At 47.9% G+C, this 20952-nt stretch overlaps 12 protein-coding genes across 12 annotated transcripts; 5 read left to right on the top strand and 7 right to left on the bottom strand.

The window, feature by feature from the left end:
- Positions 1 to 386: 386 nt before the first annotated feature.
- N7506_011965 (uncharacterized protein) lies at positions 387 to 1761 on the top strand (the record flags this gene model as incomplete). The annotated part of the gene is made up of 3 exons (XM_056961256.1): positions 387 to 473; positions 527 to 1283; positions 1457 to 1761. 3 exons carry the CDS (start codon positions 387 to 389, stop codon positions 1759 to 1761), a joined length of 1149 nt encoding a protein of 382 aa, XP_056805790.1.
- Positions 1762 to 3959: 2198 nt separating this feature from the next.
- On the bottom strand, positions 3960 to 4856 carry N7506_011964 (uncharacterized protein; the record flags this gene model as incomplete). Its single annotated transcript, XM_056961255.1, has 1 exon — positions 3960 to 4856. The coding sequence occupies one exon, from the start codon at positions 4854 to 4856 to the stop codon at positions 3960 to 3962; it is 897 nt and encodes a 298-aa protein (XP_056805789.1).
- A 54-nt stretch (positions 4857 to 4910) lies between these two features.
- On the bottom strand, positions 4911 to 6771 carry N7506_011963 (uncharacterized protein; the record flags this gene model as incomplete). Its single annotated transcript, XM_056961254.1, has 2 exons — positions 4911 to 5754; positions 6728 to 6771. The coding sequence occupies 2 exons, from the start codon at positions 6769 to 6771 to the stop codon at positions 4911 to 4913; spliced, it is 888 nt and encodes a 295-aa protein (XP_056805788.1).
- A 687-nt stretch (positions 6772 to 7458) lies between these two features.
- N7506_011962 (uncharacterized protein) lies at positions 7459 to 7989 on the bottom strand (the record flags this gene model as incomplete). Its single annotated transcript, XM_056961253.1, has 1 exon — positions 7459 to 7989. The coding sequence occupies one exon, from the start codon at positions 7987 to 7989 to the stop codon at positions 7459 to 7461; it is 531 nt and encodes a 176-aa protein (XP_056805787.1).
- A 1978-nt stretch (positions 7990 to 9967) lies between these two features.
- Positions 9968 to 10696, top strand: N7506_011961 (uncharacterized protein; the record flags this gene model as incomplete). Its single annotated transcript, XM_056961252.1, has 2 exons — positions 9968 to 10299; positions 10387 to 10696. 2 exons carry the CDS (start codon positions 9968 to 9970, stop codon positions 10694 to 10696), a joined length of 642 nt encoding a protein of 213 aa, XP_056805786.1.
- Positions 10697 to 12015: 1319 nt separating this feature from the next.
- On the bottom strand, positions 12016 to 12760 carry N7506_011960 (uncharacterized protein; the record flags this gene model as incomplete). The annotated part of the gene is made up of 2 exons (XM_056961251.1): positions 12016 to 12066; positions 12116 to 12760. The coding sequence occupies 2 exons, from the start codon at positions 12758 to 12760 to the stop codon at positions 12016 to 12018; spliced, it is 696 nt and encodes a 231-aa protein (XP_056805785.1).
- A 495-nt stretch (positions 12761 to 13255) lies between these two features.
- Positions 13256 to 13836, top strand: N7506_011959 (VOC family protein; the record flags this gene model as incomplete). Its single annotated transcript, XM_056961250.1, has 4 exons — positions 13256 to 13398; positions 13459 to 13621; positions 13676 to 13767; positions 13818 to 13836. The coding sequence occupies 4 exons, from the start codon at positions 13256 to 13258 to the stop codon at positions 13834 to 13836; spliced, it is 417 nt and encodes a 138-aa protein (XP_056805784.1).
- Positions 13837 to 13894: 58 nt separating this feature from the next.
- Positions 13895 to 14591, bottom strand: N7506_011958 (uncharacterized protein; the record flags this gene model as incomplete). Its single annotated transcript, XM_056961249.1, has 3 exons — positions 13895 to 14029; positions 14078 to 14370; positions 14447 to 14591. The coding sequence occupies 3 exons, from the start codon at positions 14589 to 14591 to the stop codon at positions 13895 to 13897; spliced, it is 573 nt and encodes a 190-aa protein (XP_056805783.1).
- Positions 14592 to 15587: 996 nt separating this feature from the next.
- On the top strand, positions 15588 to 16473 carry N7506_011957 (copper acquisition factor BIM1-like domain-containing protein; the record flags this gene model as incomplete). Its single annotated transcript, XM_056961248.1, has 3 exons — positions 15588 to 15771; positions 15825 to 15896; positions 15941 to 16473. The coding sequence occupies 3 exons, from the start codon at positions 15588 to 15590 to the stop codon at positions 16471 to 16473; spliced, it is 789 nt and encodes a 262-aa protein (XP_056805782.1).
- Positions 16474 to 16664: 191 nt separating this feature from the next.
- N7506_011956 (nucleotide triphosphate diphosphatase NUDT15) lies at positions 16665 to 17253 on the bottom strand (the record flags this gene model as incomplete). The annotated part of the gene is made up of 3 exons (XM_056961247.1): positions 16665 to 16814; positions 16905 to 17107; positions 17154 to 17253. 3 exons carry the CDS (start codon positions 17251 to 17253, stop codon positions 16665 to 16667), a joined length of 453 nt encoding a protein of 150 aa, XP_056805781.1.
- A 1479-nt stretch (positions 17254 to 18732) lies between these two features.
- N7506_011955 (uncharacterized protein) lies at positions 18733 to 19089 on the top strand (the record flags this gene model as incomplete). The annotated part of the gene is made up of 2 exons (XM_056961246.1): positions 18733 to 18948; positions 19042 to 19089. 2 exons carry the CDS (start codon positions 18733 to 18735, stop codon positions 19087 to 19089), a joined length of 264 nt encoding a protein of 87 aa, XP_056805780.1.
- A 339-nt stretch (positions 19090 to 19428) lies between these two features.
- On the bottom strand, positions 19429 to 20457 carry N7506_011954 (inositol-pentakisphosphate 2-kinase; the record flags this gene model as incomplete). The annotated part of the gene is made up of 2 exons (XM_056961245.1): positions 19429 to 19629; positions 19684 to 20457. The coding sequence occupies 2 exons, from the start codon at positions 20455 to 20457 to the stop codon at positions 19429 to 19431; spliced, it is 975 nt and encodes a 324-aa protein (XP_056805779.1).
- Positions 20458 to 20952: the final 495 nt, after the last annotated feature.

The following is a 20952-nucleotide window of genomic DNA, read 5'->3' as shown; positions in this document are numbered from 1 at the left end:
GACAATTAAGGACTGCGTCGATCCGGCGGGTGGATCATCCCGTCCCCGCAGCGGGCGTCCCAGTCACGTGAAAGCATCACGTGCTCATGGCCTCAAGTGGGGCATATGTGCCTGAGGCACCCTTCGAGATTCTAGTTATCTGCTTCTCTCTCTTTCTCCCTTTGCTTCCTCTTCCTTTCTCGGATTTAGTGTCTTAATTAGTGGAATACAGATATATCTGCACTTTCTTCTTGCCAGGTGTGACAGCGCTCTCCGCCAGCTGGAGTACAGCCGGGTCTTATAACAAAACAAATCACAGCCCGCTCACCGTATCCTGGCGTCAATCTTCTTTCGACAAACAAGGGTTTCCCCCAAAAAGATTTCAACAGAGAAACTCTAGAAACGATATGAATCACAACCATTCCAATTATCAAGTCCGGCTTGATTTCATTAATGGCGTTCATGGTTTATTGAAGAAAACATTCGGTCTGCCAGTATGTGTCTGAAGATAAGATGAGGTGTGAGCCCTGCTGAGAAGGATTGCTAGGCAAATTGCCTGATTGAACCGATCGCGTATGATCCGGAATGCCCTTTCAAATACAACAACTTTGTGTATCGTATCTCTCTGCCATCTCCACTTGACCAAGAGAACGGTGCCTGTCAGAACAAGCCCGGCTGTGTAGCTATTCCGTCCGGCACCAGTGACTGGATACTTCGTCTGACAAACCCTGATGCTTCATCCATGGAATCAGCAAATCGTGTCGAGAATGAGGTTGCTATCATGACTCTAGCGAGGGCTGCGCTAGACCCAAATTTCGAACCCCACGTTGTGCCTCGCCTATACGGCTGGGCTGGAACCACATCCGAAAAAGGGGAGCGACAACAAGGTTGGATTCTTCAGGAACTCATGCCAGGCATTCCTTTAGACGAAAAGCTGGATGACATAGAACTCGAGGAGAAGAAAGAGATATTTTCACAGATCGCAAAGCTCCTCAAAGGCCTGCAGGACTTCGAGCTACCCGCCTCTATTACTCAATACGGAGGACTGACCTTTGACGACGAGAGCAATATAGTCAGTGCACCAATGACTACCACCAGTACTGGACCCTGGCCCTCATACGAGGCTGCATTTGAAGCACAGCTCAAGCAAGCTCTTGAGAAAGCCGATGAGAATTCTTATATCCGGGGCTGGCACGAGAACGGCGTTCGGGATCGGCTAGAGGCATTCATAGAGCAAGGACTCTCAGAATACTTCAAGCCGCTTGAATCGCGCGACGACAAGGCAATAATTCATACAGACTTTAGTAAGCTTGTTTTTCTTCCCCCTCCCGAATCCATGCACTCGTTCTTATAGAAGGTTCCTCCCAGCGCCCAACAACTTGTTATTCAACACTTCCTCAGGTCGCATCACAGGGTTGATTGACTATGACTTTTCGTGCATTCTCCACCCTGCACACGAGTTTCTTTGCTCCTTTAGTGGTGTTGGAGGCAAGTTCGGGGGGGTGGTTCGGTGTTGATGCTCGTGAAGAAAGGGCCCTCCGTAATGGTCAGTTACACGGCTTTCCAGAGTCTCTTCCTGATAATCAGCAAGATGGCGAGGGTGTTCAGTGGAAAGTTTCCAAGGCCTGGGAGGATGCTCTTCAGAACGCGGGTTGCAAGCGCCCGATGACAATCCCAGGAATTGACGTCGTCGCTGATATTGATGCCCTGCTTAGTTGTATTCTACCTTGGCGCGTGACAAACTCAGACATTCTGAGGAGGCAAACTAACCAAGTGATTTAAAACTGTCGTAATGAGAATGAGAAAGTCTTGATCGAGATTCTGGAGCACATCGGGTTCTAAAATTATCGACAGATCTCTTTCTGGCCCGATTGAAGCCCCGAGCGACCGAGGATCGCACTGCTTCCACTTCCTCGAGCCTCGTCAAGCTGTTGATGTTTCACTTGGAGTTTGAATCTATTCAGTTGGTATATTATATAGCAAAACTTGTGATACTTTATTCTTTGCTCCTCCGAACTTTGAAGAGATCGCCCAGGGCGAAGAAATCGTGCAGGCCAGACCAAATGCTCAACTGCATCTCTCTGATTCGGCACTTCTATATTCCTGTAATCAACTTGTACTTGGGCCTCATCACCTTGGTTCAGGCTTTCCATGTGATGAAGACATACAAATGTATATATGTTAGCAGTTTGTATCTCTGTGCTGGTAAATCACAACAACTGCGACTCGTTGAATTGTCATCTGGACACCCCCCTACCTTTCAACTTACCACTCAATCTACAAAGTGACCAAGCGAAGACCTCGGTGTTGAAACACTACAGGAAAACCTTGGAAGTGATTCAGCATAAAAGCTCTTTATCGAAGCAGCAAAGAAGAAGTTGACAGGATTATGTTTGTCAATGAATATGGTTTACCCTTGTAAGGCCATGGTTCCTCTAAATGGGTCTGCGCTGTATCCTTTCTATAGGGAGTTTCAGGGCCCTAGGTTGTATTTCGCAACATGAAGTCTAAACCCGTCAGAACTGAAGTAGTAAGAATGTGGGAACCTTAATATCTACGGAGTCCACTGGGACGAGTTCTTACCTCTGTCTGTATGGCAGTGTGAGTAATTCGGTTGTGGCACTTGTTCGATTGGTTTCCTTTTAAGTGGCATGCTGATCGCACAAAATCAAGAGAAACAAAATTGAGCGTTCTCGAACTCTTTGCTTCTATTACTCCTCCCATATTTACTTTGCTAGGCTTCGTATTAGATAGTGGCGCTTTTTTTCTTTTCGACTTATTGGTATGAGTCGAGGAAACATTTCTTAGTTCGTTCCATATGAGCTAACTCTCGCTAATGAATTTTTGTTTACATCCTAGATCCAGTCAGTCGCATACTAGAAATGTCTGAAGAAGCAGGAAGCCCTGATCATGTTACCATCCGCATTCGCGATTCTGAGGGTAACGGGTTTTTTTTTTTCAGAATCAAGCGAAAAACCCCGATGCAAAAACTTATGGAAACTTATTCGGTCCGACTTGGCATATCATCGGGGATTCTCCACTTGCTATATGATGGCGAGAGAGTCAAACCTGACATGACAGCCGATGATGTATTTCAAACTCTTATCGTTCAAAAGTATACTTTACTCATCAATTTCACAGCTGGGCTTGGAAGACAACGACATGATCGACGCAGCCATTTCGGGCGATGACAAATGATAAGGCTTGTCTTCTTTTCCTTCCAAGGGGCTCTTCTCGGTCAAATACATCTGCCTTTTCATGGAAGATTTCATTTTGGGTTTTCGGAAAACCTCAAGCGAGCGAGACATGAGCCCACGCTGCCAGGGATCTGGGTGTAGGCCAAGTAAGCCTCCCCAGACCGACTTGGACATAGGAGCAGAAGGGAAGTGACAGATTGCCTGATTCTCGAGGGACTCCTAAGCTCGAGTGTTTGATTTCTTTTGCATTTTCCTGGATAATTCTAGTTCCTTTGGATTGCCAATACAGGCACAAGACGTGATACCGAATTTTAATGAAAGTAAATTATGGTATCAAGACTGCTATAGCAATATTATTATTCTGACTATCTTCAAGATCCGTCTCTTGAAAACTACCTCACTGGCGGACCTTTTAGCGCAAATTCCCATGGCTTAGCATTCCTCCCATGTGATTTTGCAAGTACATCGTTTATCATCCGTGGCAGCATACTGTCCCACACTCTCAGCCCAGAAGTCTCCGATCTCATACCACTGTGGACTAGCAGTACTCCCCGAACAATGAACTCGGGAGGATCTTTCACGAAGCGAATGTCTACTCGAGTGAGCCAACTACCTTGTGTCATGCGAGAAATTTTTATTTGGTAGAGAGTTCTTGAAAACTGCCTGCCACCCAGTTCTAATGTATCCTTTATGTGGAATCTACCAAATTACTCCTATATATAGCCCTAGATCCTTCTGGGTTAGTGGCATCTTGTTCCATTATCCTTGGCTGAATCCACATCCTCACGAGATCACCCCAGGCTGCTCTCCCTCACGGGTTCTACGCCTTCCACGCGAATGCTTCTTTTCCCGCTTTCGCTTGCGGTCTGGGCGTGGGTCCAACTGGCAACGATGGAAATCGATGATCAGGACTCGGCCGAGCTCGGCATTCCACAACAAATTAGCTGGACGGAGGTCCTGATGTACGACCCCGAGCGCGAGGATTTCGTTTATGGATCGTGAATACTCACGTCTCAGAGGATCAACTTCCTTAATAGGCTCGCCTCCCCAACCCATGAGCAGCATGTGCTTGATGGGACCCGCTCCGTGCAAGAAATACATCTTGGCCAAATCAATCGGACCAAGGAACACAGTAACCGCAGACCCCTGCAATCGAGCCAAGATACGATACACGTCAGCCTCCCGAGAGACTTCGCCCCACAGCCTGGTTGTGGTGCCTTTGCCAACGATGGTGTATCCCCAAAGAGCACTCGTGATCTTGAATGGAGCACCATAAGACCCGCACTCGCCCATCGGTGTACAGTCATCGATGTCATCTTCAAGCTGTTGTCGGATCTGTTTGACCAACTCTTCAGCACTGATGGGATGATGACTGCTTTCGCCACCCTGGCGGTGCAAGCTCACATTTGGGCACTGGTCATCCAACAGCCCACCCTTTTGCAGCCCTAGCAGATACCGCTGAGTACAGAACGGCGTATTCGCCCTTTGCGTTGCGCTACTCTGAGGTCCTGAGGTATTCTTCTGTGACGTCGCCTTTTGCGTGAATGGATACGATGACGAAGACCCATTGTGGCTGCTGCCATGCTGCTGCCCTCCTGACGATGCATCCGGATCGGGACCAGGAGAATCATGGCGTGTGGAATTTGATGGAGCACATCGGCCCCCAGACCGGGTCCTCATCCGATTTTCATCGGTAGGAGTTTCGACAGGCGATGTGTGCCGCGTTGGAGTGTACTACGACACACTGCTATCGCTGAAAGAAGAATTGAATGGCGAATCTGGGGGATCCTTCTGCAACTCCTCTCCAGGGATCCTGGAACGCTCGTGGGAGAAACTCGTCTCCCATGTTTGAAGCCGAGGACCAACATCCTGCCGCCATTTCTGGTCCCGAACCTGGGATTTAAAGCTCATCAAACAAAGACACAGTACCCGTGCAATGGCCGAAATTGGTTGTTCAAAGCTCCGATCCCCATTAACCTCAATATCTGTGGCGGGTTCACACAGTTGGTAATACAAGGTTTCTGGGTCGTCAGCTCGGACCCTCAGCAGAACCAATGCTAACCCTACAGTCAAGTAAGAATATTCAAGTCCTTCTTGGATCATGATGTGATATTCTTGGGCTAGAGCTGAGCCGGTCAAGCGAGTTGCATTGTATCGCAACTTCTCGGTCTCCTCGGTTGGCACGAAATTCGGTCGAACCACTTCATCCCAGAAGTCCATCTCCCGTAGTCCGATACGAAGACTAGCGACGGAGAGCTTGTGGGGTGGTTTGTATTCGACCGTTGTGAGAAGAGTTCCTGTCCCTTCGTTGATCCGATGTATGCAATACTGATCTGGTCTGCAGGGTCCGGTGATGACCGATTCTTCTCCTTTGACAGAATCGAGGGCATTGCCGTGATCTTTGAATGCGAGTCCATCTCCGAGGTGAAACTCTTGGCGAGCGGCAGGGATTTTGCACAGCTCGGCGATTATACTCTGCACGAGATTCTCAACGCCTAAATGCTCATAAAATGCCAGACTCGCTTCACTGGTGAGCAAATTGGAGTTAACGATTCCTCCCACGCCTTCCAAAAAATGCCTAGAGCCAAACCTTTGCTGAGGTTCTTCCACGGATGGGCTGAAATAACTGCACACAGACCTATAGATCCGCTGCTGATGAGCTATACAGTCGATCCATGGGCAAAGCCGCGTTGGACAATGCTTCCCAGTCGGTGTTGTGATTTGACCTTTCGTCGATTCGAGCAGACCCCCGACCCTCAATGGCTGCGAAATGAACCGCTGGCACAATCTAAGGTATTCATCGAACGTCGTCTTTTGCTGATTTTCTTCTGCGTCTCTTCTCGGCTCATTAGCTCATATCCTCAATTTCTCTCTCTATGTTTGTTCCTCGGTTTCTTGCCTTTTTAGCTTCTCCAATTGGGATCTTGCTTCCTCTGCTTGTCTTCTTCTTTCTGCCTCGTGCTTTGCTAACTCCTCCGCCTGTCTTTTCAAACTATCAGCTCAGTTTCTCGCGTCTCGGTTTGTTTTCTTGCTTATTTCACTTGCCTCACGTGTTCTTCTGCGTGTTTTCTTCCTTCTGTCTCTTGCCTTGCTAAATCCTATGCCTGTCTTCTCAAATCATCAGCTTGCTTTTACGAGTCCTCGGCGTGTTCTTTTTCTTCTTTCACTTGCATTCTTCGCTCTGCTTCCTGTAGAAAGAGTGCTTCAAAGTCTCGTGCTTTGCTTTGATCCATTTTACCAAATTCAGAATGGGATGAACCAGATTAATCTCAGTTTGAATTGTGCATTTCGACAACGATTCAATCAATCTATATACTGATTGCAATGTTGCAGCACTTCATATAAAGAACCATGGAAAGAGTTACCATCGCACTCTCGCGTGATACTAAAAGTCCTGTTGATAATCTCACATACTGTCCTCGGAGGGTAAACTAGCTCGCTACTGTGAAACGATTGCTTTGATGATCCTATCCCCAGGTCATGCTAAGCTGTTGCCTAGGTACTATGTTTCACATACCTTTATTTTGTACTCTGAACCTACAATCGCGTACCTGTCTGACATTGCCACCATGTGATAGATAGACTTCGGAACCATCCACAGACTCATCCTATTTGTTGAATTGATTTACACCCATTCTCTGATCCAACTGTGTACAGGCTTGCTCTTCAGCTTGTGAAAAGTGTGCTCAATTGGCCTTCACCTACACAGAAAGCTTGAATTGGAACCTATCTTTAGTATTAAAAACTTTCAAACTCTTCACTATAGTGTCTCCCCGGGACCATCGTGTTGGAATTAGCCGAATTCAATTCCAACCTATAATGGTAAGTCATGATGTGAAACTTGGAAAACGCCTGCCGCATTCCCATGTGGTAAAAACCGCACCTGGCTACCCGGGGATGAGCTTTTGGTGCTACCTAGCTCCATCGTACAAATCGCAAATTAAGTAGCAATGCTATACGGACGCACTTCGTACTGGTGTTCCACACGTACTCCCCTGATAAACTTCATCACACCGATGCATGTTGCAGGTCGTATCTTATTTGTAGTACAAACAGGGTCCTAGTCGTGAAGTACAGGGTTTAATGGTAGCTGAAGACAACCAATTATCAATCAGATTGCTAGTGAGATGTTTGAAGTTTGGAAATGTTGATTCAGTGACCACAAGATAACAGAAAAAGAAGCGAGATTGACTACTACGTCGGCAATGAAGGTGGAACTTGCAGTGGTGAGTTCTGTTGAGCCAAATTGATAAGATCGAAATGCATAGCTCTCAAAGTCAATTCACTGATAATAAGCCCCTTGATCAAGAGGCAGGGGCGTCTCATCAGGCCACAACGTTAGAATACCAGCTTTCGCATCTAAAATTTGTGATGCATTGGTGGTAATCCCCTGCTCATGAATGAGATCAATCAGATCAGTTGTCCAGTACCTGCATCCAACCCCCTGCTCATCGAATTCGTATTTGTGCTTCCCGCTGTCCACGATTACATCCATGATCTTCTCAACAGATATACCAGGAACGACATCGATGACAAATCGGGTTTGAGTATCGGGCGACGTTGCAGATGATAATTCAGATATAACCAGGTTAGCTTTGGAGCCTCCTCGAATCACAGTGCTTGGCACGCTGTGACTTGGCTGACAATCAACTCGAATTGAGGTGTCATCGGACGTCGAGAGGTAAATACACCAGTGATTTGTGGGGCCATCAATCTTTTCATGTGCAACGGCGAGGATGCGCTGCACCGGTAATTTCAAAATCTGTGGTCGACGAATAGCAGGCACAAAGTGCACTGGTTCGAAGGTAGACATGTCCCGGCGGCTAAAGGGGGTAACATTCCAAGTCAGCCGATGGATAGAGATGTTTGGAAAGGGGGCGGAATCTTTACTAGTTCAGGGGAATCTTTTTGACTTTTGCGAGCTGTGCAAGTAAGGAATACTCCGTAGTGAGCGAGAGATTAAAAAGATGTATCAATTCCATGAATATGCCAAGAATAATATGTTGCTCCTCGCCAGCCACAAGCCACACCAGGGGACACGTGATGGCTAAATGAGGCTGACAGATTTGTGGTTCTTTCACCCCAGGGGAACTTTCATGAGCAGGTCCTTCAGGGCCCTCAATCAAATTCAAGGCAGCGTTTTTGAAAAGCATTCGAGGCTTTCCTGCGGCTTCTTGTCATATGAATTTATTTATTTTTGGCTGGAGATACCGTACTACTACGTGAAGCCGGAAGTACTCACTCCGATTCCGTCTTACACAAGTGAAGGTGCAGCGCTTGATCGCCAGGGGACATGCCCGAATAGGCAGACAGGGGTGCTTCATGCTTACTCCGCTCCTGGCAGTCAAGCCTTTAATCCAGCAATTTGCAGAGGTATGGATCGAGTGATTACAGAATCTCAACTTATTACAGGGTACAATTCAACCGATGGTCTTATCAAAGTTGTTTCGCGGCCCACAGCAGCGGCTCATTTCAAAGTCTCCGGTCGTTACATCGAGTCGTGATACTTTTGATTACCAGCTTACACAGTTCGTCAGATAATAAAGCCCGGGAACATTATTTGATGGTTAGGACATTCATGAATACTGAATATATTTTGATTAAACATTGTTTCTGTTACTATATTATCGCTCAAAGCCGTCAAAGTACGTATTCTCTCATAATCTGAAATCTTGAATCAAGTTAGCTCTCCATTCAGGAAAATGCAAGTGAGGATAAAAGTGTGAATTTTTTTTGGCAGACTCAGAGACCCGTCTTGAAACATATAAGGTATCAATTTCACCATGAAAGGTAAGGTACGGATAAAATAGCATCACCGTATGCCAGAGAGGGTAGGGGGTGAAAGTAAAGTGAAGTGAAGACGTACCTGAACCAGTCGGAATAATCCCGCCGGTGGGGTCGGAAGAATAATCCTCAATCTCTGAATGGCTTCGTATTCTGATATCAACATTGAGAAGACCGAGAACATTAATCATATGAAAACATGTCTGCGATTAGTAGAGTACTCCGGTCGGGAATCATTCTTGAAAAAATGTTTCGACAGAGGTTTTATCAAGGCGATTTGATTTTATTCAATCCAGGAACGTAGGGATCAAAACAGTCAGATCGAAGGCATTTTTTCGAAATTTGACGAGTTTCGCGTGGTTCCTGAACAAGTGACGGTGATAACTCAAATCAGATATTTTATACGGGTCTCCCTTGCTTAGGCGATAGGGCAGCGGCCCTACGTTCAACTTGTTTTCACTGTTTTCAGTCGATGACATCATCGTCCGTCGTATACGTTCTCGGGCTGGGAGTGGGTATTTCCGAGTACTTGCATATAATTACAGACAATGTGTTCCGCGGGCTAGAGCGGAGGCTTTATTCTGAGATCTTGGTAACGCTTTTGAAAGGTCAAACTCATTGTCTTTTCAAAGTCATTAGAAAGTGGCGTATGCGACTCTAATCAATTTTCCCAGCTCTTAGCATGTTTACAGTCGTGGTGGTCATGAATCCGAATACTACCTCCAGTGCTGCCGTAACAGCGAGAATCTCGGAATATCATGTCAATGTAAATTGTTACACTGGAAGCGCAAGGGAGGCAAAGATGATCATATTGTGACCTGCCTAAGCTATGGCTAAGGGGCACGGTAACAAGATGCGTGAGAATAACGAAAAGCCGCTTGAGAGGAGAGAATTCAATTGGGGCAACTTTGCTTCTTGTGCCCGAGGAGACAACGTCCAGAGAGGATGAAACATCCTTTATGACAGGCGGGCTGGTAGAAACACTTGTCAGCACAACTTCTCTTTGAATGCGAGTTGAAAGGCTCCAGATGGGCCCCGGGGCTCAAGAGCCACAACTTACTCTCAGGAGCGGGGAACCAATATGGAACCCCCTCCACAAACCTGACCTCGAAGCCCGGGCGGTCTGGGACCACCTGCTGGGGCAAGACGGGCGAGGTGGCGGTGGATCCCCCGCTGGTGGGCCGCTGGACAGCTCCCTGACGCTCCTCAAGGCCAGGGCTGCCCAGAAGGTCAGCGAGGGTGGGCTGTCCAGCGGGTCCACGTTGTTCGATGGTGGCCGCTACAACGGCGTCAAATGGGTTCGGGGCGGCGGCAATCGCGGCGAGCTATTTGAAGCATAGTCAGCACTTGAAACCCATTTCTGTTGACCCGAGAACCTCAAGCACCATGCAAAGAAGAGAGCTAGGGGTAAGTCTTACTCTGGTAGCGGCCTGGGACCCTGCGGTGGCGATCTCGCCGGAACCCTGGACTGGGGCCGTCACCGGCTCCTGGGCGGGCTCATTCGCCGATTGCTGGGCGGCTTGCTCAGCGGCCATCTCGGCCCTAACCCGGGCCTGTCGCGCTCGCTGGACTTGACGTTAGCTAACTCCAGAGAAATATGCGTTTGGTGCCCTCAGGCTCCTCCTGGGGTCTTGATTCACTTACGCGGCGATCCGCCCGGAGCTGTTGCTGTCCTGGCCCATAGTGGCGCCGGCGGGCGCCTTGGCCAGAGGCATTTGGAACTGAGCTTTGTTTAGGTGCCATTTTGCAGCGATGTAAGAAATATGAGTGACGCTGGAAAGATGGGGAAGGTTGAAAGATGGAGAAGATTGAAAGGTGTGTGCAAACATGCCTTGTGTGAGAACTCACCAAGGCGCCTTCCCAAAGTGTGCACACCTGACCCCCATCGCCGGGGCCACAAGGAGATTACAAGGTTGAGATATGACTACTACAACCAAACGCATTTATATTGTTATTATTCGTATTCGTATTCCCGCAAGACACGATTTCCATGTCTATGTATGGATGTTGTATTCTTATTTCTTGCGTCTGATATCAGCAAAGTTCTTGTATAGACTGAACGTGACGCTTTAGTAACGACTAAGTGACATGAAAGTAACGGCCAACTGAGGTGAACTCAATGACAGAAGAGGTTTTCATGGTTGTGCTTTTCATTAAGATCTCTTAGTGCTTCGCTTGCACGAAGTAGGTACGATCCTACAAATACACAACCAAAGTTTGATAGATATAACGACCAAGTGACGATGAATGGACGACTCAGTGGCAGCCAAGTGACGGCGAAGTAACGTGAAAATGGCTGAAAAATTTTAGAGAAGTGTTGATAAGATGGCTGGGCAACCACACTGAATGCCAGGCCATATCAACATAAGGCCATTGCCTAGACGATTTTTAGACAATGGGCCTATGAATCCAGGGAATTAGATAGCATTTGTTGATGTAAATGAGCTTGAGCGAATTGAATGAGAGTTTTGAAAGGAAACATCCTAAAATTTCATCATATAAATTGATATATCTCTGTGTAAACAGAATGGGACGATTAAATGACGGCTACATAACAACTAAAAGATGACGGAAAGATGTTGGAGTGATATAGACCACCTTCTCGACGCTATTTGGATCACCGCAAAGCTCCTAACCCTTTTAAGGAACTATCAAATGATTTAGACATTGAGCGGCATAGTATCCAGGCCCCCTATAGGTATCTCATAAAGTGCCATGTCTATCATTTCGGCACGTTTTAACTGCTCAGAGTTCAAGATGTAATAGACAGCAGATATTTTGATAAGGCGAATCAACATACTGAGTGTGTGCGCAACAGCTGGACCTGGAAGTAACTCTCACCTCACGACTCTTGATGCTATAGAAACTGGTTCATTTTCTATCAATACTTTGCAAGAGTGAACTTGATTGAACTATGAGCGAAAATTATCTCAACGGCCTATCCTAAAGATGCACCCGCCAAGCCAGGAACAGAGCCGGGACCCCTTGGCAATTGCTTGATATGCTTATACACGCCTAAAGATTGGATTTGCACGCATTTGGGGCAATCCCAATATTAACTTGACCCAAACACCCAGTCCGACACAATCACTGCAACTGTTGCAACCTGAACTAGTTAGCCAAATTGTACGAACAGACTTCCAATATTAACTCACCAGCGAGATATCAACACCAGGCATTACAATCACATCCAAAGCAGGTCTATATCCCGCCTTAGAACCCATCAAATTCAACTTTTCATTATGATGAATGCTCTCCTTGACTTCAGCCACCTTCCGATCTCCATCAACGATATCGAAAAGCGCTAACGCATTCCCATGCCTCTCAATATTTAACGTAAGATCCTTCTCCTCCTGCCTCTTCCCATCAAACGCAGCCGCATTCTCAAAGGAAAGATTAAAGTCCCCGAGCGAAGTCCTCCCCAGCGTCCAGCGCGGAGATCCAGTCGCGATCGTCGCATCATCGCATCCCGGTAAACTAACCGACCAACTGTTCGAGCGATACCACTTGCGATGCAGTTCAAAGAGCGGTAGACCCGAGGAATCTCGGAACTCCCGACAGGATCTGTCACTGTATTTGCGACCGGTGATGGTGAACTGCGGGGTGCCGTCTTCCTCAGTGATTTTATACGCGACGGCTGATTGGGCACTGCCGTATGGGCGGAGAACGAGAGTCGTTTTACTGCGGGCGATGTATTGGTTTCGGAATGCGATGTCCCGGTCCGGAGATCGGAGTGTTTTTCGAGGTTTAGATGAGGTTGCGAAGGACATGCGAGCATCGGAGTAGGAAGTGTACGACATGGTGAGCGTATCAGTGACATCTGGGCTCATCCTGTGGCTACTTGACTCTTTATACCGGGGAATTTCGCGCTAACTGTGCCCGTGCGGCATTTATTCCAACCAATATCGCATGATATCATGGAGGACTGAGCCACACTTTGCCAAGAAAGATAAGTGAGGCTACAATTGCTTCTAGATGAGGGGGCCGCCCCGGTGGGGGCTCAGTCGTAAATCACCAGTGGCTGTTTCTTGCGGTGGGTTTCTTTGGACATTCTGATTGATTCTGATCCAGTTGCCGTCGGCGCCCTCGAATTGCCCAAGTGTGAGGCAGTTGTTTTGCTTGAACAAAGTAGTTGCAAGTGTTTATACTTGTAGTCAAACCATAGCCTCGGTTACTTCCACTTAATCGCCTTTATCGGATGATGACTCAGTGTGATTGTGGGAACTTCAACACACTTTACTCCGTAATTGTAGACTGATTTTCCTTCCATTCCAAACATCAGCTGTTGCATCATCATGGCCAAGAAATTTGCCGTCAAATCTTTAGACCATTTGGTCCTCACCGTCCGCAACATTCCCAAGACCGTTGCTTGGTACACTACCTACCTCGGGATGCGCCACGAAGTCTTTACTTCGCCGGCGAACCAGAGTGTGCAAAGGTGACCCCTCTTTTTTGGGCTTCAAACTTTAACATAGAGCAAGGGGCTAAATATCTCTAGACATGCGCTGATTTTTGGCTCTCAAAAAATAAATCTTCACCAGTCGGGCAAAGAGTTCGAGCCCAAAGCCCAGGACGTTCAACCGGGTAGCGCTGATCTATGTTTCCTGACTGATGAGGATGTGGAAACAGTTCTGCAGGCGTTTCAAGATGCTCGAATTGAGGTATGTTGACAGGAAGCAGGGTGTCCTGATACCGAAAAGTCCTAATTATCCCAGATCCTTGAAGGGGCTCAAGTAGTGGAGAGAACGGGAGCAGTTGGAAAAATCCGAAGCGTTTATGTCAGGGATCCTGATGGGAATCTAATTGAGTGAGTACTCTCTTCATTCGATGTGTCGACTTGACTAATCCTATACACAGGGTGTCAAACTATGCATGATAAGTCCAGTGACACATGCATTATCAATATTTATGCAATATCGAGCATCGCGATAGCATTATATCAAGGCCCAAGCAGCAGCACCCATCAGCATGGAGAAGACGACATTTTGTTGAGTCCCTGACGCAGCATTTGTACTTGCCGAAGCGGAGGCCGCACTCGCCGAAGTTGCCGTTGCTGCCGATGCGGCTCCCTGTAATTCGTTAGCGTTCAGAATCACATCATCTTTTTCGCAGCATACCGATGACGTGGTGCCAGAAGGAGTGCTAGAGGATGTGGATCCAGTTACTGTAGAAGTATCACCTGTGGTTGTAGCAGTGGCAGTGGCCGCACCAGCCGATGCAGCGCCTGAGGTAGCGGAGGAAGAGCTAGGAGTGGCATCATCACTGCAAGATGTCGCTGCAGACTTGACGCTATCGCCGTAGTATTGCCAGATGTTGTATGTCAGGGCGCATTTCAGACATGAGTCCAGGTCGGTAGTGAAGGTTGAGTTTGAGCAGTAGTTGCCTGCTTCAGAGATCAAGATCACCTCGCCTGTTTGTATCCTGATGGGTCAGTGGCACGTTTGAAGGAGAAGTATTTCTGTATTGCAGAATGTGTTATGACTGACCGCATGCAGCGTGACAATTGTAGAGAGGCGATCCTGGTTCAATATCTTCGCGCTTAAGCAGCGAGGAGAGTCCGGGCAATTGTAGGGCGGCGGCCGATGAGACGAATACAGCGAAAGCTGCTTTTCCGGCGAATGAAAGACGCATATTCACGTAAAACGCAATTAAGAGGAGGGATAACAAGAAGCCGGTTGCAGAGATGAAATCTCCTAGTGTCATTCATCCCGGAGCTTATTTATAGTCGCTGTACTGCACACAAGTCGCTTTCAAGGTTATCTTCCGACATCTTGCCACACGGAGCCGGTAAGCCACAATGTACAATGTAAGTACACATGAGCCAATTCCATATTGCCAAGTCCCTTAGAGTATGGAACTGCCCCACTTGGTTCGGCGCTGTGAAGCCGACGTCCGCCTGTGTGAAGCTGCTCGGGTCGGTTTCCTGGCGATGTCCGTTGGCGAGACTAGTTCTTCGGGTTTGCAGGTCATGATAATCGCGTGGGACAAATAAAAGCGGATATCGACCGTGTCAAACAGCAAAAAGGGAATTGAAATCCGAGGTCGGAAATGAGAAGCGCTTGGCTTTCGGGAAAATCCGAAGCGAGGGTCCATCCACCCTTGATCTTATCAATCTAATCTCATCACCCCGGCGAATGGCCTTCCGGCTTGACACTCTACTCTTGCAGCGTTGCAGTGCAGGCCAAGTTCCGTCTTTCACTTCACCCTATACCTCATTAAATCAAGTTTGACTCTTTGTGCCGGTGGTTCCCATCTGACTGGTTGGACCGTTGCATCCATTTGGCTTCCCACCCTGGCACAAACCCGCCGATGTGTATCACATGCCATTCAAAGGGTTTTCATTGACATCGAAATGCCCAGATGTTTCCTCGCAAGCGAGTCCATCCACAGGATCCGCTTGGGTTCCACTTCGTGCAAGTCTATGGATTCGGCAAGTGATGCCGACATGGCCTGTCATCGCTAGAAAGTCGTCTCTCCGGGTAAGATGTTTGATCTAGACGACTTATAAATGCACGTATCTGCCGATCGTCAATATTCCACCGAGTACTCTATACTACCAAAATTTCTCCAATATTTGGGACTAGGCTCTTGCAGTTGCTTCTTCCCAGAAACGGCCAAACAGAGAAGATGCAGCCCTATTCAACCTTGCTTGCTCTGGTCACTCTCTATGGCTCCCAAGTGAGAGGAGCCTCAGACATGGGGCCAGCCGCTTTTCTCTGGCCCCCAGATCGAGCATGGGGCGCTGCTCAAGATAACACCGCGCCCTGTGGTTCCTCCGCAGGAGTGACAAATCGCACAGAGTTTCCACTGAGTGAGGCTTTCATTTTTTCTCATACCTATGATATCAAGTGCTCACATTTATAGCCAACGGTGAGGTCTCTCTGGTACTCCAAGACGAGTCATACAATGTGAATCTCGCCATCTCCTACAATAACGGTGAGTAGTCCCTATGCCCTGTCTACGCATTACTGACAGCACAGATCCAACATCGAATCGCGATTTCACTACGCTGGTCTCTTCGTCAAATTTCCCCGACCTAGATCCCGGCCACGAATGCTATGCCGTTCCCAATCCAGCATCGAACATAACCTCCGGCTCGAACGCCACTCTTCAACTCTCGTATCTTTCTACATTTGACACGGATAAGAATAGCACTTTCTATGCGTGTGCGGATATTACTTATGTCCCGCTAGCCTCGTTCACCACCAATGTGCTCTGCTTCAACGTGTCAGAGTCTACGACTTCAACCTCGACCTCAAGCTCGAGCACCAGCTCAGCGACATCGGGCTTGTCTGGCTCCTCGGGGTCATCCTCGTCTAGTGGATTGTCCGGAGGTCAAATCGCGGGTATCGTTGTCGGTTGCGTTGTTGGTGCGGCACTGGCTGCTGTTGCGATGTTTGTCTTATGGACAAGATATCAGAGGAAGGTCCAAAGAGATAAGGTGGTGGCTGTTCGCATGGGGGACTGGGGTAACAAGTCGAAGGCTGGCGACTCGCAGCCTAGTGAGGCCTGAGTCCTTTCATGCATTTTTGGTTGATTTTGAGGCTACCTAGGTACCGTTTCGAAAGCCCCAGTGAATCTATATTCTCATATGTGTCTAATGTGATATACGAATGAACAGTTCGAATGTTTTGCGAAGCAAATTTGACATTTTTACTGCTTTTGAATATTTTAACTGCTTCATCAAACATCCAGGGCAGTACTTCACACGCGAAAGTCAGGACGCTGCTTGAATAAACTGGAGATCGGCTTGAACAACTCTCTGCTCTCAAATTGACCACCAGCTTTTCCGAACGTCGTCAGCTCCTCCCAAGAGACCCATTCCCATGCTTCACACTTCTCGGGCTCCAAGATCTGACCGTGTGTTAGCCAATAGACTTGAAGAACAAAAAAGCGCGAAAGACAAAAGGCTCAAAAAATGAACTAAAAACAGATCAGACTTACTTCTGGCTGAGCCCCTTGTTCACAGACACTCCCCATGAAAATGGTAATATAGTGCTTGCGTTCCGCCTCAAATACCTCATTTGTAGCCGTCAAATATCGCACATCTCCAATCTTCAAATTTGTCTCTTCAAGCGTCTCACGCTCTGCACATGTCTCCCAAGATTCACCATATTCCAGGTGGCCGCCCGGTAGAGCCCAAGTACCTGCATGCCGTTAGCTCGCGCCACAACCCCCAGGCCGACCACGTACCAGCGCCATGGCTTCCCTTTCTCTTTCCGACAATAAATTTGCCCTCGGAGTTGAGCACGAAAACTGCGACTCCGACTCTGGGATTAGGAGGTGGATCCATATTTGTTTGTATGTTGCTTTGTGGACCTGAAAAGTGAAGTTGCGGGAAAGTGGGGTGGTTTTGATCTCCGCCAGGCTGCACTTCACAGGGCTGTTCGCGAGGCTGTGCTTGATTGTAGGAACACAGCACAATAAGCCAGCGATGTCTTGGTACCTTTATATTAAAATTTTCAAAGCCTTCATGTGTCACAGAAGTACTTGCACAGCCGCCACAGACCAACGGCGCGTAGTAATTACCTGGTTGATACTTCCGGGGCGTATTTGAGGCTGAACAACCTCACAAATGCCAACTTTCCAACTTTCTATGTTGGTTTTGTCTTTTGATGTCCAAGCCAACAGGGCAACAAGTATGTACTTTGACTGTTTCTTTACGGATCGGAAGCGCCCGCTTTGACCATTACTTTGCTACAGTGGTAGACTCCGCCTCTAGACTCAGCGTGAAACAAAGGGCTACCTGTTCCAGCCATGCTCAAAGGCTGGTCTTATCCTGTTGTAAGGCAACAGGAAAATCTTTGCAGAGACTACCATGCTCGTGTTGGCCAACTTTCTTGTAGATCTCCCCACTGCCAAAAGAGGAACCGTAGGATATTATTCCGAAAATGTTTATGCATACTTCGAGATGTAGACCGATATTAACAAGGGAAGTCCATGGACCCTATAGGACACCATCTCGATAGCTTTAGGGCTCCTCAACCCCATCAAAACAGATGCAGCGGGTAGGAGAAGGCTGTGAAACTTCCGCTTCACTTTCGCCCTGAGATGGTGAGAAGTTCCAACGTTGAGCTGGCTCTGTGGCTTTTATAACTCCTACAGATCAGAATTTTTGAGCTCCGCGCCCTCGATGCAAACAAATCTAGCAGAAAAAGGTTTACTCCATCGTTTTGCAGAAATGGAGACCTCACTGATACACTCCAGCGACATCGTCGTGGCGACAAAGGGTGTCAAGCTAAGACTCTTTCACCCCGAATCTGATCTATCGTACACAACTTAGCTCATCGGGTTTTAAATGACAAAGAATTTGCAGAAATCAAGAAACTGACAACGAAGCAAACAAGATCTTCATCACCAGATACGCAAGGTGATGATCTACTCGCGCTTAACCAAAGTCGTCACCCCTGCGCCAATGCCAACACAAATCAGATTCATTCACTACCCTTGCAGCCTATAAGAAAGTCCATCACAGCGGCTAGATGCAAACTGACGCACATCTGACATCGAATCCCTGAATGATCGTCAAGGGGAAGCTTCAATGTTGAAGATCATCACACCCTTCCCGTTTCAGCCGATGTGATCTATGATTCTGACCTCATGCCCATGACCCTGCTCATATAAGTATTTATACTCCTAACCATTAGCCACTTGTTCATATTTAAATACATGCTGCACAATTGAATCCACCGTCACAATCTCTTCCTGTTTAATCCTCCAATATATTCCACTCAGAAAGACAACCAACACAACCAACAAAACTCATTCAATCATGCAATTCCACTTCCTTCTCGCTTCCATGCTCGCTTTGGGAACCACAACCCTCGCACAATCACCTATGAGCGGTATCGCGAGCTCGCAGAGCACTCAGAGCCCGACTCTTGCGCCTTCGACGCGTGGTCCAACTACGCCTGTTCCCACTCTTCGCAAAATGCAGTCCGCCACGCCGAGCTCCTCTGCAACCCCTGGTGCCGGGCCTGGGGGTATGGTAAATGGAATGCCATCGCCTGAAGGGAGCGCTTTCGGAGGATCATTCTGAGTGAACATGTGAAATGAACTGGTTGATGAACATGAACGACAGATGGTGGATGTTGGAAGGAAAGCGATCTTGTATATTCCGGATGTGTGATTTGTGCTTTACTTGTTTGTCCGCAGATTTCAATGTCCCTCGAAGCCTCACATGAACGTAGATAGAATTGAAAATGGTTTCGATTATGCAGTGAACGTATCTACTACCTCGTATTAATGCAGTGTCCAACATAACCTTGGAAGAATTTGAAAAATCGACGAAAAAGACAAAAGACCACCGAAAGCAAAGCCAAACAAAGAGAACACAAAGAAAATCAAAGTTCCACCCAAGAAATTATATCATAATATACAAGTAAACGAACAACACGAAAATCGCAAAGTGAAAGTCGACCGCAGCGAGCAAAAGCACAAGAGACGAGCTCACATGCACACACAAGGATCAAGCTGGGCGCGGGAGAGACCGCTGTAAATGTAAAGCGCACTCACTTGAGTCATGACCACAAGTCGATCCTCGATACCAATCCTGCTCAATGAGTTGAGCCTCGAGATCTCTCCAGTACCCAGCTTTTCCACCGGCCCCCGTTTTCAAATCTAGATCACCAAGACGGATCTCAACTGGTGATCCCTCGTCATGTGGGATCTGTTTGTCATCAGCTTCATGTGTGACTTATTTGTTGTAGCTGGGTGTACCTACTTTGACGAACATGGTGCAATCTCGCAACGTCATGGCGAGTGACATCTCCTTTGACTGAGCCAGGGGTCCTAACAATCCAACTTCCCTCTCGGTCTTCTGTAAAGACTGTAATCGCAATAGCGTCGGATTACGAAATAGGATATGAGCGAGGCGCGACCGGTCTGTACATCCTTGGATCAGGCCCGTGGCTCGCAAAACACTTTCATACTGTTCAGAGACAAGATCCAGCGGGCAGAAAGATCTCTGCTCCTTAGCTGGTAGTAATGATATGTGGTTTTTCATCTCCCGAAGTGCACAGGTACGACATCTATGTGCCGTTGGTGGTGCCGAGGGTGACTGATTCAACCATTTCGGCTTGAGCTCCGCGAGAGTGGATCCCTTATCGGCGGTCATGTCAGTGACAAGCAAACCGAAAGGCTCGCTCAAACAGAGGTAAGTGCCATGACGCTTTTTAGGGCGCTGTCCATTACGCTCTGCGGCGCGAAGCTGCTCGTTGCGTCGTGCGAGAAGACTTTCCGGGAGGCGGATGAGAGTCTGGTCCACTAGTTCGTCTGGTTTGAAAAGGGGGCGGATAATGGTATCGAAGTTGCGGGCGATCTCCTTATAGGTGATGTCTGCGGCAGTTTGTTTGCGGAGTCGGAGGAGTTTGCCTTGCAGTTGGGGTGGGAGGATCTCGTTGGTATTTACGAAACGGTAGATCACGTTTGCCCCGCCCTCGGCGAGGTAGATGAGCTGAACTCCCGCGGGGAGTTCAAGGAGACTGGGCTTGGTCATCCGTTGGGATGAAGTTGGATACGTGGTCGATCTTTGTCATGACGTGGCTGCTATTTCTAAACAGCCTCTTTAGAGGATCTTCGATTGGGTGTGGGATAAGCTCCTGGGATCTGATGTGCATGCATTCAGTGAGCTTAAATTCCTGAGGGGGCTAAACCGGGTTTAGCTTGTGGCGAATCACACTCGTCCACGCCTCGCTGGAGGCGGAAATCGAGGTGTAAATGGGCTTGTCGAGTGTCAGAGGGGACAAAGGACAGGAGACTGGAAATATCCAGGAGAATTCGAGGCGAAAGGAAGACAAAGAAGTCAAAGAACTCGAAAGAACCCCGGAATCAGGTCCCAGACAAAACCCGGGGGAAAATGCGTGCAGGGTTTAGTCCGCGGGTGGGGGCTCAATCGACCAGTGGCGTACCCCTAGAGCCGATCACCAGTTCATCTGGCACAGTTTCTCACAGTTGTGCGCCGGTTCTCACTGGTTATCAGAGGAAATCTCCG

The sequence above is a fragment of the Penicillium brevicompactum genome, assembly GCF_028827555.1.
Source record: "Penicillium brevicompactum strain IBT 35665 chromosome Unknown utg000009l_segment0_segment0, whole genome shotgun sequence".
NCBI lineage: Eukaryota > Fungi > Ascomycota > Eurotiomycetes > Eurotiales > Aspergillaceae > Penicillium > Penicillium brevicompactum.
This window is presented reverse-complemented; position numbering and strand designations above follow the sequence as displayed.